The sequence below is a fragment of the Colobus angolensis genome, unplaced genomic scaffold (assembly GCF_000951035.1).
Source record: "Colobus angolensis palliatus isolate OR3802 unplaced genomic scaffold, Cang.pa_1.0 Scaffold107, whole genome shotgun sequence".
In the NCBI taxonomy this organism is placed as follows: domain Eukaryota; kingdom Metazoa; phylum Chordata; class Mammalia; order Primates; family Cercopithecidae; genus Colobus; species Colobus angolensis.
This window is the reverse complement of record NW_012111697.1, coordinates 4,110,574-4,127,074: the sequence shown is the minus strand read 5'-3', so window position 1 is coordinate 4,127,074 and position 16,501 is coordinate 4,110,574. Positions and strand designations below refer to the sequence as shown.

The 16,501-nt window shown below is 53.1% G+C and overlaps 2 protein-coding genes across 3 annotated transcripts in view; one reads left to right on the top strand and one right to left on the bottom strand.

Moving 5' to 3' along the window:
• LOC105516433 (cytochrome c oxidase subunit 7A1, mitochondrial) overlaps positions 1-887 on the top strand; it is a 2,307-nt gene extending 1,420 nt beyond the window's left edge. Inside the window, exons 3-4 of the mRNA XM_011948644.1 lie at positions 264-348; positions 772-887. Of these exons, the coding sequence (XP_011804034.1) occupies positions 264-348; positions 772-824 (138 nt within the window). The 3' untranslated portion in view covers positions 825-887. The remainder of the gene's footprint in view (positions 1-263; positions 349-771) is intronic.
• Positions 888-1,455: 568 nt separating this feature from the next.
• CAPNS1 (calpain, small subunit 1) lies at positions 1,456-13,081 on the bottom strand. Of its 2 annotated transcripts, XM_011948661.1 has the most exons (12): positions 12,484-13,081; positions 11,532-11,662; positions 10,486-10,519; positions 10,083-10,172; positions 9,859-9,916; positions 9,697-9,761; positions 7,284-7,352; positions 7,104-7,182; positions 6,846-6,962; positions 2,171-2,229; positions 1,963-1,995; positions 1,456-1,622 (listed from the first exon to the last, which is right to left on the bottom strand). In XM_011948661.1, exons 2-11 carry the CDS (start codon positions 11,645-11,647, stop codon positions 1,969-1,971), a joined length of 714 nt encoding a protein of 237 aa, XP_011804051.1. In that variant the 5' UTR covers positions 11,648-11,662; positions 12,484-13,081; the 3' UTR covers positions 1,456-1,622; positions 1,963-1,968. The 2 variants fall into 2 exon arrangements, with proteins under 2 accessions (XP_011804051.1, XP_011804045.1); XM_011948655.1 differs by having other exon boundaries at positions 1,457-1,995.
• Positions 13,082-16,501: the final 3,420 nt, after the last annotated feature.

Below are 16,501 nucleotides of genomic sequence, written 5' to 3'. Positions count from 1 at the left end.
CGTTGTACCTGAAGGGCGGCATCGTTGACAACATCCTGTACCGAGTGACAATGGGGCTGTGTCTGGGAGGTGAGCGCAGGGCACAACCGGGCCCCCCAGTGCTCAGGGATGTGAAATGGAGTCCTTTGGGAAGCTTCCCATTTCCGGCGGGGCTGGGGGTGGGGGGATCCGACGCGCCAGCCGGAGCGCACAGAGCAGGGGGCAGGCGGGGCGCTCTCAAAGGAGCAGCCGGCACCCTTCTCATCAGACACCCTCACATCCAGGAGGACAATGACATCCCGTTGTACCTGAAGGGCGGCATCGTTGACAACATCCTGTACCGAGTGACAATGGGGCTGTGTCTGGGAGGTGAGCGCAGGGCACAACCGGGCCCCAGCTGCCGGGGAGGCGGGGCTGGACCCAGGGTAGGAGGCGGCTGGTTTCCGGCCAGGACTCACCAGGATCTGGGTTGGGGGATGGCGTTTAAGAAGGGGGTCGAGTACTGAGCTGGAGGGAGGGGAGTCATAGGGCTTGGGCTCGTGTCCCAGGACGGGGGCTGGGCTAGTAGTGGGGCGGAGGCCCAGGGAGGAGTTGGGGAGGAAGTTCCCAGCCTGATCTAGATCAACGCCAGGGGCCTTTACAATAGGAGTCCAATCTGGGAAGGGAGCTGACGCCCAAACTAGAGCTGGGGTCCAGGCTGGGAACTGGGGAGTCTGAAGAAGGCCTTAAAAGCCCGGGATGTCCAGGGAGGGGATTAGGTCTCATTCTGTCTCCCGCGCTTCCCCTTTCTAGGCTCTGCCTACAGCGTGTACTGCCTTGGCTGGGCCTCCTTCCCCAGGAATTAAGACCAGGAAGTCTGGGGGGGCCTGAGGGACTTGAACAAGTGTCAATAAACACTGGCCTCTGTGTGTGTGTGTTATGTGTGTGTCCAGCCCTTCCCACCAAGCCCATACTCCCGCCAGCCAGCGATCTCGGCCCCGTGGACTGCCCACTACCCCCAGCCCTCGGTGCCTCACACTGGACCAGGGCTAATTCTAGGATGTCGCTACCTCTGGGCCCTCTGCTGAGTACCCCAAACAGCACCCACAGGCTGCCCCTCGGGACCCGGGGACATGGGGTGGTGTCCTCAAGTGGGAAGGAAGACACTGACCATGGTCCATGACACAACAGAGGCAGAGGCCAAGTGTGGATGGAGAAGCTGCAAGAGGGGCAAACATGGCCTTGGGAGCCAGGGCCAGGAGTGGTATTAAGACCTCCCTCCAGCCCGGACTCTGGAAGCAGAAGCAGAGATCACGGGGCCTTCTGGGTCCTGTCTCAGCCTCCACAGCTCAGGATGAGAAAAAAATGCAGATGAGAAGACGACAAGGAGATCCACAGATCCAGCCCTGGGGATGAATCTACTACCTCCCCAGTTCCCCAGGACCCAGAGCCCAAGCTCCTCCCTCCTCTCTCAGATCAGATCAGGAGGCAGATGGCATAGAGATGAGCAACTGGGACGTGTTTATTTCCTCCTGGGCCTGGCAGTCTGGGAGCAGAATATAGACAAAGGCACTGGGGCGCCTGGGTCTGGCACGGTCTGGAGCTTGGCCGCCTGGATGGCAACTATGAAGGGTGTGCCAGGGCGTGCAGGGACTGGAGTCATCCTCCCAGAACCGAGAGAGGGCCCTCGGGGCATGGAAGCATCACAAGTGCTAGGCTTGGCACAGATACAGGGGAGAGGTTACGGAGCGGGTGTGTGCAGGGCCTGGTGGGAGTGGGGAGACCCTTGGACAGAGCTTGCTAGAGTGTTCTAGAGCCAAGGGAAACTCCAGGCAGGCATATTGGGCCCTGGATGTTGAGAAGCTGGGTAACAAGTGCTGGGAGAACAAAAGCTGTGGGTCAGCAGGCCCCACAAAGATGTGACTGCAGACAGGATGGGCCCTGGGAGAGACCGAGGCTCCAGGTGACTCCTATAGCGAGGCGGTGAGGGGGTGGGTCTGGGGCTCCAGTTCAGGAATACATAGTCAGCTGCAGCCACTGGGGAGAGGAGGGTGGAGAGTGAGGACAGGGAACCCCAGAGCACTAGCCCCTCTGCCCTCACCCAGGGACTGCTGGCAAAATAGGAGGGAGGGGACTGCAGCTCAGAGCTGGTATGAAGGGCCAAGGGGTGGGGTCCCCCCAGGCACCCATACCCCAAGATGGGGGTTCTTACCTCCTGGATGTTCACCTGGATTTGTCCAGTGCCATCTTTGTCAAGAGATTTGAAGGCACCTGGAGGAGGAGATGGGGAGGTTTAGGGGTAGGGAAGAAAGGAGACTGGTTTTTAGCATAATAACATTACACAAATATATGGGATGACAATAATAGCAGCTGGTACTTCACTGAGTATTTACTGTGTGCCCAGCTGTGGGGAAAAGAGCGATCAGACTGTTACTGTGTCTATATAGAAAGAAGTAGACATAAGAGATTCCATTTTGTTCTGTATTTGAGATGCTGTTAATCTGTGACCCTACCCCCAACCCTGTCCTTGCAAGAGACATGTGCTGTGGTGACTCAAGGTTTAAAGGATTTTGGGCTGTGCAGGGTGTGCTTTGTTAAACAAGTGCCTAAAGGCAGCTCGCTGGTTAAAAGTCATCACCATTCTCTTAATCTCAAGTACCCAGGGACACATACACTGTGGAAAGTCACAGGGACCTCTGCCTAGGAAAGCCAGGTATTGTCCAAGGTTTCTCCCCATGTGATAGTCTGAAATATGGCCTCGTGGGAAGGGAAAGACCTGATCGTCCCCCAGCCTGACACCCGTGAAGGGTCTGTGCTGAGGAGGACTAGTACAAGAGGAAAGAAGGACTCTTGGCAGTTGAGATAGAGAAAAGCATCTGTCTCCTGCCTGTCGCTGGGCAATGGAACATCTCAGTGTAAAACCTGATTGTATGTTCTATTTACTGTGAAAGGAGAAAACCTCCTTAGGGCTGAAGGTGGGATGTGCTAGCGGCAATGCTGCTCTTTATGCACTAAAAAGGTTTATGGAGATATTTGCATATGCATATCAAGGCACAGCACTTTTCCTTAAACTTATGTCAGAGAAATCTTTATTCATATGTCTCACTGCTGACCTTCTCCCTATATGATCATATTATCCTGCCACTTCCCTTTTTCTAAGATGGTAAAGAAAATGATCAATAAATATTGAGGGAACTCAGAGACCGGTGCCGCCTGTATGCTGAGCGCCGGTCCCCTGGGCCCACTTTTTCCTTCTCTATACTTTGTCTCTGTGTCTCATTTCTTTTCTCCAGTCTCTCACGAGAAACACCCACAGGTGTAGAGGGGCAGGCCACCCCTTCACCCAGCACAGTGTAAAGTGCTTTCCAGGTATTAGCTCACTTAATCCAACTCTGTGAGATAAGTGTCATTTTAAAATGAAGCACAGGCTGGGCATGGTGGTTCACACCTGTAATCCCAACACTTTGGAAGGTCGAGATGGGAGGATCACTTGAGCCCAGGAGCTCGAGACCAATCTGGGCAACAGACACCTCATCTCTGCTTTTTTTTAAAAAAACTAAAAATTAAAAAAAGGAAAAGAAAAAAAAAATGAGGCAGAGAAGGGAGGGGCCATGCCCCAGGTCACACAGTAAGAAAATGAAGAAACGAGGATTGGAATCCAAGCTGTTACCCTCCTCAATAATGGCCTCTCTGTACTCGTATCACCTCTGCCCAGCCCCAGCCTCCTACTGACATCTATGCTCCATCCTCTCCAGTTCCAAGCCCAACAGGCTACTAGAGGGAGGCTCTGCACTCTCTACTTCCTGCCCCTAGAATCTTACAGGTAGGTCCCCACATCTGCCCTGAAACTTGACTCCATGTTCCCCACCCACAGGGAATCTAGACACAATGACTACACTATCACAGCTCAGTTACCACCACCCTCAGGTGTCCACACCCACAGCGTCCTGCACTGCCTGGCTGCCTTTTTTTTTTTTTTTTTTTTGAGACGGAGTCTAGCTCTGTCACCCAGGCTGGAGTGCAGTGGCCGGATCTCAGCTCACTGCAAGCTCCGCCTCCCGGGCTTATGCCATTCTCCTGCCTCAGCCTCCTGAGTAGCTGGGACTACAGGCACCCGCCACCGTGCCCGGCTAGTTTTTTGGATTTTTTAGTAGAGACGGGGTTTCACCGTTAGCCAGGATGGTCTCGATCTCCTGACCTCGTGATCCGCCCGTCTCGGCCTCCCAAAGTGCTGGGATTACAGGCTTGAGCCACCGCGCCCGGCCTTTTTTTTTTTTTTTGAGACAGAGTCCCACTCTGTTGCCCAGGCTGGAGTACAGTGGCACAATCTTGGCTCACTGCAACCTCTGCCTCCCAGGTTCAAGTGATTCTCCTGCCTCAGCCTCCTGGGTAGCTGGGACTGCAGGCGTGAACCACCACACCCAGCTAATGTTTTTGTATTTTTAGTAGAGACGGGGTTTCAGTATCTTGGTCAGGCTGGTCTCAAACTCCTGACATCAGGTGATCTGCCTGCCTTGGCCTCCCAAAGTGCTGGGATTACAGGAGTGAGCCACGATGTCCGGCCCTCATTTTTTTTTTTTTTTGAAACAATGTCTCTGTGGCCCAGGCTGGAGTCCAGTGGCAAGATCATAGCTCACTGCAGCCTCACCCTCCTGGGCTCACATGATCCTCCCACCTCAGCCTCCCGAGCAACTGAGACCACAGGCATGTGCCACCACGCCCGGCTATTTTTTTTTTTTTTTTTTTGTAGAGATAGGGTCGTACTATGTTGCCTGGGCTGGTCTCAAACGATCCTCCCGACTATCAGCCTTCTTGCTGGTAGATGCAGTGGCTATTTCCTGGCCCCTCTTATGTGACTTTTGGCCTCATCTCCCCTTACTGTCCACTTTCTTCACCTCCCTGCTATCTCACATACTTGCTTCTTTTCCTCTGTCACTCTTCATGCATTGTCCTCCCTGGGCTCTCTGGAGGCCATGGGATCTTTCTTTCTTTTTTTTTTTTTTGACATGGAGTCTCGCTCTTGTCACCCAGGCTGGAGTGCAATGGCATGATCTCTGCTCACTGCAACCTCCGTTTCCTGGGTTCCAAGCAATTCTCCTTCCCTAAGCCTCCTGAGTAGCTGGGATTACAGGCATGCCCCCACGCCCGGCTAATTTTTGTGTTCTTAGTAGATACGGGGTTTCGCCACGTTGGCCAGGCTGGTCTTGAACTCCTGACCTCAGGCGATACTCCTGCCTCGGCCTCCCAAAGTACTGGGATTACAGGCGTGAGCCACTGCGCCCGGCCTGGAGGCCGAGGAATCTTTCTTTTTTTATTTTGAGACGGAGTCTCGCTCTGTCGCCCAGGCTGCAGTGCAGTGGTGCAATCTCGGCTCACTGCAAGCTCCACCTCCCAGGTTCACACCATTCTCCTGCCTCAGCCTCCCGAGTAGCTAGGACTACAGTTGCCCACCACCACACCCGGCTAATTTTTTGCATTTTTAGTACAGATGGGGTTTCACCGTGTTAGCCAGGATGGTCTAGAACTCCTGACCTCATGATCCACCCACCTCGGCCTCCCAAAGTGCTGGGATTATAGGCATGAGCCACTGTGCCCGGTAAGGCCAAGGGATCTTTCTAAAGCCAAATCTGACCCTGTCCCTCCCTCTGCCTAGAACCTGCAATGGCTCCCCAATGTCCCTGGCAGAGTCTGAGCACCCCCAAACTTCGCACCCACAATCCTGGATGACCTAATCATGCCCACTGCTCCTAACTTCTCTTACTTAGCTCAGATCTCAGACAGATCCAAGTTCAAATTCCGGCTTTGCAACTTCCTAGCTGGGTGACTATGAGCAAGAAATTTTGCTTCCTTGAACCCTAAGTTCTTCCTCCATAAAATAAGGACAGTAATTCCTACTTCTCAGCCATGTCTTCAGCATTCAGTACACTAACACTTAGAAGGCCACATGCAATGGCTCATGCCTATAATACCAAGGCTTTAGGAGGCTGAGGTGGGAGGATTGCTGGAGCTCAGGAGTTCAAGACAAGCCTGGGCAACATAGCAAGACCCTGTCTCTATAAAAAATTTTTAAAAATTAGCCAGGCATGGCAGTGTGTGCCTGTACTCCCAGGTATTCGGTAAGCTGAGGCAGGAGGCCTGCTGGAGCCTAGGAGTTGAGGCTGCAGTGAGCTGTGATGGTGCCACTGCACTCCAGCCTGGGCAACAAGAGCAAGACTCTGTCAAAAAGGAGAAAAAAAAGAAAGAAGAGAGAAAGGAAAGGAGAGGAGAGGAGAGGAGAGAAAGGAAGAGAAAGGAAGAAAAAGGAAGAGGAAGGCAGGAAGGCAGGCAGGCAGAAAGAAAAGAAAAGACAAGAGAAAAGAAAGAAAAGAAAGCAAGCTAAAAGTACCAGAAGCCCCATCTTCTTTCCCCTTCTAGGCCTTTGTACAGGCTGTTCCCTCAGCCTGCAACAGTATTCCCCACCTTCTCACTAAGTTCTGTCCTCATCCCTCAGGTCCCAATGTTCCCTCTCCAGTGAGCCCTCCCTGACCCCTTGGGCTGCATCAGGTGCCTCCTGGATTGGATTTGCCCTCTAGGCTTCCCCAAGCACAGTCTGAGCACACTCTGCTCACTCTTTCCCTCACCAGAGCCCTAGACCCTCAGCCTGTGCTGTCCCCATCACAACCCATCACTCTGCCCTGAGCTTCCCCTCTCAGCCATCACCAGTCTGAACTGTCACTCTCTGGGGACTCGTCTCTAGACTGTGCGCTCCATGAGGGCAGAAACTGGGGCTGATTCAGTCACCCCTGTGCCCCTAGCATCGCCCACCTCAAAGTCAGGCTTAGAGGAGACTTTGGCCCATAGAGGTAATAGGAATCCCCACCCAGGAAGACAGCTGGGGCGTCACTCACGGAACATGGCGTCCAGCCTGACCAAGCAGCTGATGAAGTTGTCAAAATCCATGTTCCCACTTTCATCTGAGTAGCGTCGGATGATCATGTTATAGAGATGCTCATTCAGGTGGAACCCTAAGATGGATTTAGTCCTTCAGGTGTGGGGGCCACATGGCCCAACCCACTCCCACGCCCAGGAGTCAGGCCCAGACCAGCTGAGTAAAGGTTTTCTCACCCAGCCCACTCCCAGCCCCACCATGTCCCTGCCAGCCATACCTGCCGCCTCAAAAGCCCCTGGGAGTTCGCTACTGCAAATGGTCCCTGATCGGTCAGTGTCAAACTGTTTGTATATGGCCTGTAGGGACAAAGAGATCGAGTCCAAGTGAGCATTGTGGAGCATGGTATCTCCGTGGCTTGGGGGTCTGGGTGCCAGGGATTTCAGAGGTTGCTACACACCTGCCACCTTTTGATGTTGTTCCACAAGTACTTGAATTCCTCAAAGCCCAGCTTGCCTGTGGTGTCGCTCTGGTGGGAGGGTGTTAAGAAGAGTGACAGCTACACCCAGATGCACGCATCACATGCACTGTGGACACGATGGTGATACAGCAAGCAGGGGAGCCAGAGCTGAAACTCCAGCTCCCGCTTGGTCCTAGTCATATCACCTGGTGTGCAGTTTTATTTTTCATTTTATCCATACATATCATCACTTATATTTCTAAATAAGGATTCTCTTTAAACATAACTAGGCCGGGCGCGGTGGCTCACGCCTGTAATCCCAGCACTTTGGGAAGCCAAGGTGGGTGGATCACAAGGTCAGGAGATTGAGACCATCCTGGCTAACACAGTGAAACCCCGTCTCTACTAAAAATACAAAAAAAATTAGCCGGTCGAGATGGCAGGCGCCTGTAGTCCCAGCTACTCGGGAGGCTGAGGCAGGAGAATGGCATGAGCCCAGGAAGCGGAGCTTGCAGTGAGCTGAGATCACGCCACTGCACTCCAACCTGGGTGACAGAGCGAAACTCCGTCTCAAAAAAGGAACATAATCATGAGGAATTATATTCAACTACTCTAAAGTACACATTCCTTGCCTGAAGAGTTGTTAATTGCTCATTCAGAAAATTCTTGATAGGCCAGGCGCGGTGGCTCCCACCTGTAATCCCAGCACTTTGGGAGGCCGAGACGGGCGGATCACAAGATCAGGAGATCGAGACCATCCTGGCTAACATGGTGAAACCCCATCTCTACTAAAAAATACAAAAAACTAGCCGGGCGAGGTGGCGGCCGCCTGTAGTCCCAGCTACTCGGGAGGCTGAGGCAGGAGAATGGCGTAAACCTGGGAGGCGGAGCTTGCAGTGAGCTGAGATCCAGCCACTGCACTCCAGCCTGGGCGACAGAGTGAGACTCCGTCTCAAAAATAAAAAAATAAAAATAAATAAAAATAAAAATAAAAAAAGAAAGAAAAGAAAATTATGGACAGTAACACAATTTCATAAATGTTAGGACATGTGAAAAACAAGTGTGTGGCCAGGCATGGTGGTTCATGCCTGGAACCCCAGCACTTTGGGAAGCCAAAGCAGGTGGATCGTTGAGCTCAGGAACATCACTTTCTCACTAAATCTTTGGGACACCAGTTCTACCAGGACTATTTCCAGAGAAAGAAACATATTCAAAGCTGAAAACTCTACCCAATATCATAGTTAAGAGCTTATGTGTACAGACCACATACTATGCATTATGCACAGTGCTCCAATTCAGTATCAACTATGCAAGCTATTTTGCATATAGCTCCAATTCAGTATCAACATTATCACTCACTCATTTTACAGACAGAGAAACTGAGGCACAGAGAGGTTCAATAATCTGGTTAAGAGGTCGAGTTGGGATTGCTTCGCTCTATGCAATATGTCTGTGATTACATGACATGTATATATGTGTGTGTCTGTACTGCCCTATGTGTTAAATGTGCATAAGGGCAGGCGCAGTGTCTCAAGCCTGTAATCCCAATACTTTGGGAGGCCAAGGCGGGAGGATTGCTTGAGGTCAGGAGTTTGAGACTTGCCGGGTCGATATAGTGAAAGTTTGTCTCCTTATAAACTATTTTTTAAAACAAAAATAAATAAAAATATGCATGTATCAAAGGTCAGCTGATGGCTGGCCCATATACAGATATATGTGTGTTCCTGAGCACACTGCCTCATACACCTTCACGTATGTGGGTGTGCTCTTAGGTGTGTGTGTGTACATGTGCATGTGGCTGTTATAAATTTGGGTTCCCAAGCCCAAAAGACCTGAGCCCACAGACTGGAGTGCAGTGACGAAACCTCTGCTCACTGCAACCTCCACCTCCCGGGTTTCAGCAATTCTCCTGCCTCAGCCTCCCAAGTAGCTGAGACTATAGCTGCACACCACCACGCCTGGCTAATTTTTGTATTTTTAATAGAGATGGGGTTTCACCATGTTGGCTAGGCTGGTCTCGAACTCCTGACCTCAGGTGATCTGCCCACCTCGGCCTCCCAAAGTGTTGGGATTACAGGCATGAGCCACCACGCCTGACACCTATCTATAACTTGAGACAAATGACTGCTTCTTTCAGGAAACTGAGCCTGTTTCCTCATCTGTAAAATGGAATATAATAATTGTGCCTGTCCAACAGGGTGGTTGTGAAGGTTCGGTCACTTTATATAATTAAAGTGCCAGCTGTAACAGCTGGCATTGTTATGATTTACTGCCACATGTCTGCAGGTGAGTGTACTCTGATGAATGCATTTCCACATCTGTGGATATGAAGGCTACACATTGGCTTTCCAAACATACTCTCAAAAAACTCCCTGTGCACCCAGGGCCTCTCCCACACTGCTCCCAAGGATACATCCATCACCGCCACCATGCTGCGACACGTGTCAATGCCAAAACCATCAGTCTTCAGATCAGGGTCTGTGGGCAACAGATTGAAAGTCAGAGGCCAGAGGTCAAAGCCACTCCGGCCCCTCTGCCTCTAAACCTACCCTATTCCTTAAGCCCGGTCACTTACGTCGTGTTACAACCTTATTGAGAATGTTCATGAGTTCTGTGGCGCTGACCTCCATGTCCTGCAGGCGGAAGTTAGGGGCAGGTCAGGCGTGACTGAAGGGTCTGAGAATGTCATGGAGAATGGGAACACTGGGATTGTCCCGGTCAAGGGTGTGTGTGAAAGGGCAGCCACAAGGGAAGGGATGGAAGGGTTAGGACGGGGTCAGGTAACCCCAGGTTACTTACATCTCCAGCCAGCTGGGCAAAGAGTCTCCGGAACTGCCGGACCTCCTCACTCTCGTTGGCCTCAATGTTGGAGTAATGTGTGCGTGGAGGCTGCAGAGGGAGGAGAGCTCAGAGCAGGGGGAGGGGAACCCGGCCAGGACGGCTCCCCACACCCAGGCACCCTGGGTGGGAAAGTCAGAGTGGGCTGGGCAGCTTGATGAGAAAAAGAATGAGAGGTGGTAGTGAATGGGTGCGCGTATGTGGGGCATGGCTAAGACCCATGGCGAAGCTGCGGACATGGCACGGAACTGGCAGAGGAATTTCACAAGAAGGGGAGGACAGTGGGACTTCTCTACAGGAAAAAGAATGGGACCTCGAAGAGGCCTTGGCAGGAGAAGGGGGTCTGGTTGCAGAGTGGGCTTACCGGGGGCTCCGGGTTGTATTGCGCAGCCGCCTCGCTGCGAAGAGATAAGGGGGAGGGGTTAGTGTCGGGGGCGGGGCCTCCAACGGGCAGCACTACAGAACCATCAGACCCAACGCTCCAGACGTCAGCCGCTATCTTCCTTACTTGGTTGCTGTGCCCTTCATCTGTTCTTGTCCTCATCTGTCCCAATCCATGCTGCCCTGGTCGCGCCCCTCTTCTCCCTTCCTCAGGCCAACCCCACCCTTCAGGGCCCCTGGCAGGCACACCTACCCAGTGGCAGATTCCAGTCATCTCGGCCACCCTCAACCTAAAAATCCCACACAGAATCAAAAACCCCCTCCCCTTGGAGGGCTCACTTCATAGAGGCTCTGCCCCAGCTTCCCAAGGTCTTATCCTCCTTAGGTGCCATCTGCCCAAGACTCTACTCCAAGGCCCCCTTCCTAAATACCTGTCTTCCCAACATCCTACCCCAGCCCCTTCAAGGGATCACTGCTCAGTGGCCATGACTAATTAGGCCAACCTGCCTTACCCCTACCAGGGCATTTTTCTCCATTAATCCAGCCAGTTCTCAGCAAGTCCAGCCCATTCTGGGCCATTTCCCCTATCCCATTAGGTCTTGCTTTCTCCTGGGCTCACCTCCTCATTAACCCACCTAAAACCTCTGACCACACTCATAAGTCAAGCCCCGACCGTAAAATGTCACTCAGACGCATTGGCTCCGCCCCTTTAACGTTCATCTCCAGGTTAGCCAATGCAGGTCTGGCCCAGACCCATAAGCCCCACCCTCCAAAACTCCACATCGGTCCCCTCAGTACCACATTGTCCTGGTCCCACACAATCAGACTACTCCCATATCAAGCCCCGCTCCCAAGGACTGATCCGCCTCATTGGGGTCCACCCCCTTATAGCAGGACTCTCAAAATAGGCCACCCGGCCTAATTCAGGTACCCAGGTTAACCCTATTATATTATTGTTAGACCACGCCCCTCTGAGGCACCGCCCATTCATAGTTCCAGGCCCCGCCCCTCCAATAGTCGCCGCCTTACCTGATGGCGCTGATGACTCCGCCTAGGATGCGCATGGCAGTTCCACCACCACCGCCGCCTCCGCCTCCACCGCCGCCGCCGCCGCCGCCCTTCAAGAACGAGTTAACCAGGAACATGGCTGCGACTCCCTGCTGGGGGGGAAAAAGGGGGCCAGTGGGTGCTTCGCCCCTGAGCCCACACCCTCCCCTCAAACACGCATTTCCGTCAGCTGGACGTGGAGGAGGGATCTGAGGCCTCCGGGTGGGGGTCTGAGTTTGCGAGGGCGGGTTGTCCTCGCAAGGTTTGCAACCTTCTTGGGTCTAAAAGGCACCCGTGGGCTTGAGGGAGCCTGGACTGGGTGCACGCGTTAAGCGGAGGGTGTAGGTCTGGTGGGGGTTCTCTTGGTGGGGACCCCAAGTTGGCGTAAGGCGTGCCCGACGTGTCTGGGCGCTAGAATGCGAGATCCAGAGCCCAGACTGAATGTAAAGGTCCTTGGCGGGTCATGGGCGCGGAGCAAACATTCACCGCCTAAAGGGCCCCAGGGCGGGGTTTAGGAAATCCCAGATGTGGGCTTGAGAATTCAGGTATTCCCAGCGGCAGGATTCCAGTGTCACCTCTGGCTCTGTGGGCTCGGGTCTAAGATCGTGGCTGTGAGCCCTGGGTTCCCGGATAATGGGGTCTCTCGCTGGAACTGGGGGCACAGATCTACGATCGCGGTTCAAGACACCCCAAAGAAGAATTCACAGGGTATCTCTGAAACCTATGGGCCTATATTTTGGATCATGAGACAGAGGGTGGAGAAGTACGGGACGTCCCCGGGACGGCATAAAAGGGGGTCGAACAGGTCTGAGGGTTCGAATCTGAGACTGTGGATCTGGGGGGCTCCTGAGGCCGAGACTTCACGGTTCGCCAGGTCTGGGGGCCGCCAAAGCCGGAATTGCGGGGTGCGGAGGGGGTACGGGCTGGCGCTTACCACCGCACGCGTCCAGAGGTCTGGGAGTCCGTTCCGCTGCCGCTCCCGGGCCTCCCGCAGCGTCCGGCTCTGGAGGGCAGGGCCGGTGACTCAGGCCGCAACTCTCGGGTCTGGCACTGCACCGCGGCCCGGCTGTCTCCCGCGCGGTCCTAGAGCCGAAGCGGACACTGCGCATGCGCACCCCATACCGCCCTGCTAGCGGGACCCGGATCTGGGCCCCGCCCTACACGTTTCCAGCGCCGGAGGTCTTAACCCGGCCCTGACTGGGTAGGCGGGGGTCTTCCCGACACCCCTCAGGTCTGGGTGAAGGCGCCCGGGGATGAGAACTCGGAGGAGACCCACACCCCGCAGTGTCGTAGTGTGACAGCCGCTAGGGCCTGCAAATATCCTTCCAGGGTGGCGGTTTTCGGTCCGCTCACTAAGGGACTCCGCACGGGCCCTTTCCAGGTGTTGTCGCAACAAACACCTCCTGGAGGCCTGGAGTATGCTTTGGCTCACACGCAGGGGGACAATCGCCCGTGTCTGTGGCGAGGACTGAGGCTGGACTGCCTTTCCCAGTGCCTGCAGCAGCCCGGATGGCAGTCAAACCGCAGGCAGCGCCGGCCCCGCCTCCCAGGCGAACCTTACCACGCCCCCGCTCCAGTCAGGGGCCACCAGAATCATTCCTTCCTGGACTGGCCCAAAGGGTATCCTCAGTATGCTAGTCTCTAAAGAAGGCCCCAGACACAGGAAGATTCCTTTGGCAGCGGCCGGGTTTCTTTATTTACTTAAAAAATATTGTTGTTTTTACGTAATAGAGACGGAGGTCTCGCTATGTTGCCCAGGCTGCTCTTGAATTCCGGGCCTCAAGCCATCTCTGGCCTCAAGCCATCCTCCTGCCTCAGCTTCCCAAAGTACTGGGAGGTACTGGGATTACAGGTATGGGCTACCGGCCTTTTTTTGATTTAATTTAATTTTTAACAATACTGTTTTTACATAGCCTGGTTTCTTTTTTTTTCTTTTTTTTTTTGTTTTTGAGACAGCATCTTGCTCTGTTGCCCAGGCTGGAGTGCAATGGCGCCATCTCGGCTCACTGCAGTCTCCGCCTCCCAGGTTCAAGCGATTCTCCTGCCTCAGCCTCCCGAGTAGCTGGGATTACAGGCGTGCACCACACGCCCAGCTAATTTTTGAATTTTTGGTAAAGACGGGGTTTTGCCATGTTGACCAGGCTGGTCTCAAACTCCTGATCTTAGGTGATCCACCCGCCTCGGCCTGCCAAAGTGCTGGGATTACAGGCGTGAGCCACAGGTGTCCAGTACTTTTTCAGGACTCCTCAGGGGCAGCTAAATCTGGCCCCCAGGCAGGCTGGCTGGCTGTTAGCGCCTACCCTGGAGGCTGGCTAGGCTTGAGTTGAATCCTGGCTATGCCCTGTAATAACTGCACAACCCCAAAACAGTGACTTGATATTCCTGAGCAGCGATTTTCTCATCTGTAAAATGGGATCATGGGTTGCTCCATACCACTAGGCCCCCTATCAAAATTAAATGATGTCAGCCGGGCACGGTGGCTCAAGCCTGTAATCCCAGCACTTTGGGAGGCCGAGACTGGTGGATCACGAGGTCAGGAGATCGAGATCATCCTGGCTAACCCGGTGAAACCCCGTCTGTACTAAAAAATACAAAAAACTAGCCGGGCGAGGTGGCGGGCGCCTGTAGTCCCAGCTACTCGGGAGGCTGAGGCAGGAGAACAGCATGAACCCGGGAGGCAGAGCTGGCAGTGAGCTGAGATCCAGCCACTGCACTCCAGCCTGGGCGACAGAGCGAGACTCCGCCTCAAAAAAAAAAAAAAAAATTAAATGATATCTGCAGGAATACTGATTATTAAAAAAAACTTAAAGCAGTGGCTGGGTGTGATGGTTCATGCCTGTATTCCCTGCACTTTGGGAGGCTGAGGCAGAAGGATCTCTTGAGCCCAGGAGTTCGACTCCAGCCTGGGCAATAAAGTGAGAATTTGTCTCTACAAATAATAATAGTATAGAAATTAGCAATTAGCTGAGTGTGGTGGCATGCGCCTAGTCCCAGCTACTCTGGAGACAGGTGGGAGGATCACCAGAGCCCAGGAGGCAGAGGTTACAGTGAGCCAAGATCATGCCACTGCACTACAATCTGGATGACAGAGCGAGACTCTGTCTCAAATAAATAAATAGCCAGGCACAGTGGCTCACGCCTGAAATCCCAGAATTTTGGGATGCCGAGGCGGGCAGATCACCTGAGATCGGGAGTTCAAGACCAATCTGACTAACATGGAGAAACCCTGTCTCTACTAAAAAATACAAAATTAGCCGGGCATGTGCAGTTACTCAGGAGGCTGAGGCAGGAGGATGGCTTGAACCCAGGAGGCAGAGGTTTCAGTGAACCAAGATTGCACCATTGCACTCCAGTCTGGGCAACAAGAGTGAAACTCCATCTCAAATAAATAAATAAATAAATAAGTAGGTGATAAATGCTTTGTAAATGCCAGCTATTAGCTCTATCTCTGTGCCCATGCTGCTCCCTCAGCCTGGAGGCCACCTGTATTCCTCAGCTGGTGGACTCTTAGTCATCCTTAAATAATACAAAAACAGGCCGGGCGTGGTGGCTCATGCCTGTAATCCTGGCACTTTGGGAGGCCGAGGCGGGCAGATCACCTGAGGTCAGGCGTTCGAGACCACCCTGGCTAACATAGCGAAATCCCGTTTCTACTAAAAATACAAAAAATTAGCTGGGCGTGGTGGCATGTGCCTGTTATCCCAGCTGCTCGGGAGGCTGAGGCAGGAGAACCGCTTGAATCCAGGAGGCAGAGGTTGTAGTGAGTCGAGATCACACCATTGCACTCTAGCTTGGGCAACAAGAGCAAAACTGTCTCAGAAAAATAAAAAATAAAAAAACAGATAACTGTCAAGCACTCCTCCAAGTGCTTGACGTCCATCAGCTCCCTCATTCTCCTAACAGCCCTGTGACATACATGCTATTTATTATCCCCATTTTACAGAGAAGTAAACCCACTCTGAGTTTAAACCCAGGCAACCACGCTCCCTAGCCTGTATCCTTAACCACTACCCTTATGCGTTAATAATATAATTACTATAATAGCTCAAATAACAAGATCACAACAGACAAAAGTAGTTGCAGCTGATGTTTCCTGAGGCCTTGCTGGGGCCAGGCCGAGGTAACTGCTACACAAGCCTTGTCTGCAAGGCAGGAGGGAGAATGGAGATTCTGAAAGGCAGGGTCACGGAGGGTGGCAGCACCAGATCTGAGCCCAGGCTTGGGTGATGACAAATCTTTTGGTGATGACTAATCCAGATTCCCTTCTCACCACACCCCTCCCTGCCAGACTGCTGCAGCTCTCTGCCCTCTCCCGAGGCTCACTTGCTGCCAGCCCTCATGCCCTTGGCCAGGAACTCTCCTGCCACCTTTTTTTTTCTGGTCTGGTTGTGTAGCTACTCAGGCTGCAGGTGTCACCTCAGGAGTCATCTCTTCCAGAAAGCCCTCCCTGTCTCCACCCAGCCTGAGACTAGGTGAAGCTTCCAGTTATAGGCTTTCAAAATGACGTGTACTTTCTCATGGCACTCACTGCCGGTTGTAACCATATTGTCATCTAGTTCTGGCCCCCAACCCCTTATTCCTGGCCAGCCCCAGGTGTTAGGTCTCCATCCTCCTCTCTGTACCACTCATGCCATGGGGTGCCTCCCCTATATGCACAGCTTAAATCCCATCTCTAGGCTATCAACGCCCAGTTTTTTGTTTTGTTTTGCTTTGTTTTTGAGACGGAATCTTGCTCTGTCACCCGGGCTGGAGTGCAGTGGCGTGATCTCGGCTCACTGCAAGCTCTGCCTCCTGGATTCACGCCATTCTCCTGCCTCAGCCTCCTGAGTAGCTGGGACTACAGGCACCCGCCACCACGCTGGCTAATTTTTTGTATTTTTAGTAGAGACAGGGTTTCACTGTGTTAACCAGGATGGTCTCCATCTCCTGACTTTGTGATCCGCCCGCCTCGG

Excerpts from the sequence above, each read along its gene's own strand:
- CAPNS1 (XM_011948661.1), bottom strand. The coding sequence starts at position 11,647 with ATGTTCCTGGTTAACTCGTTCTTGAAGGGCGGCGGCGGCGGCGGCGGT. Across the intron at positions 10,520-11,531 it reads GGAGTCATCAGCGCCATCAG|CGAGGCGGCTGCGCAATACA; the intron begins GTAAGGCGGCGA and ends ATCTCTTCGCAG. Across the intron at positions 7,353-9,696 it reads GCATGGTGGCGGTGATGGAT|AGCGACACCACAGGCAAGCT; the intron begins GTATCCTTGGGA and ends CCCTCCCACCAG.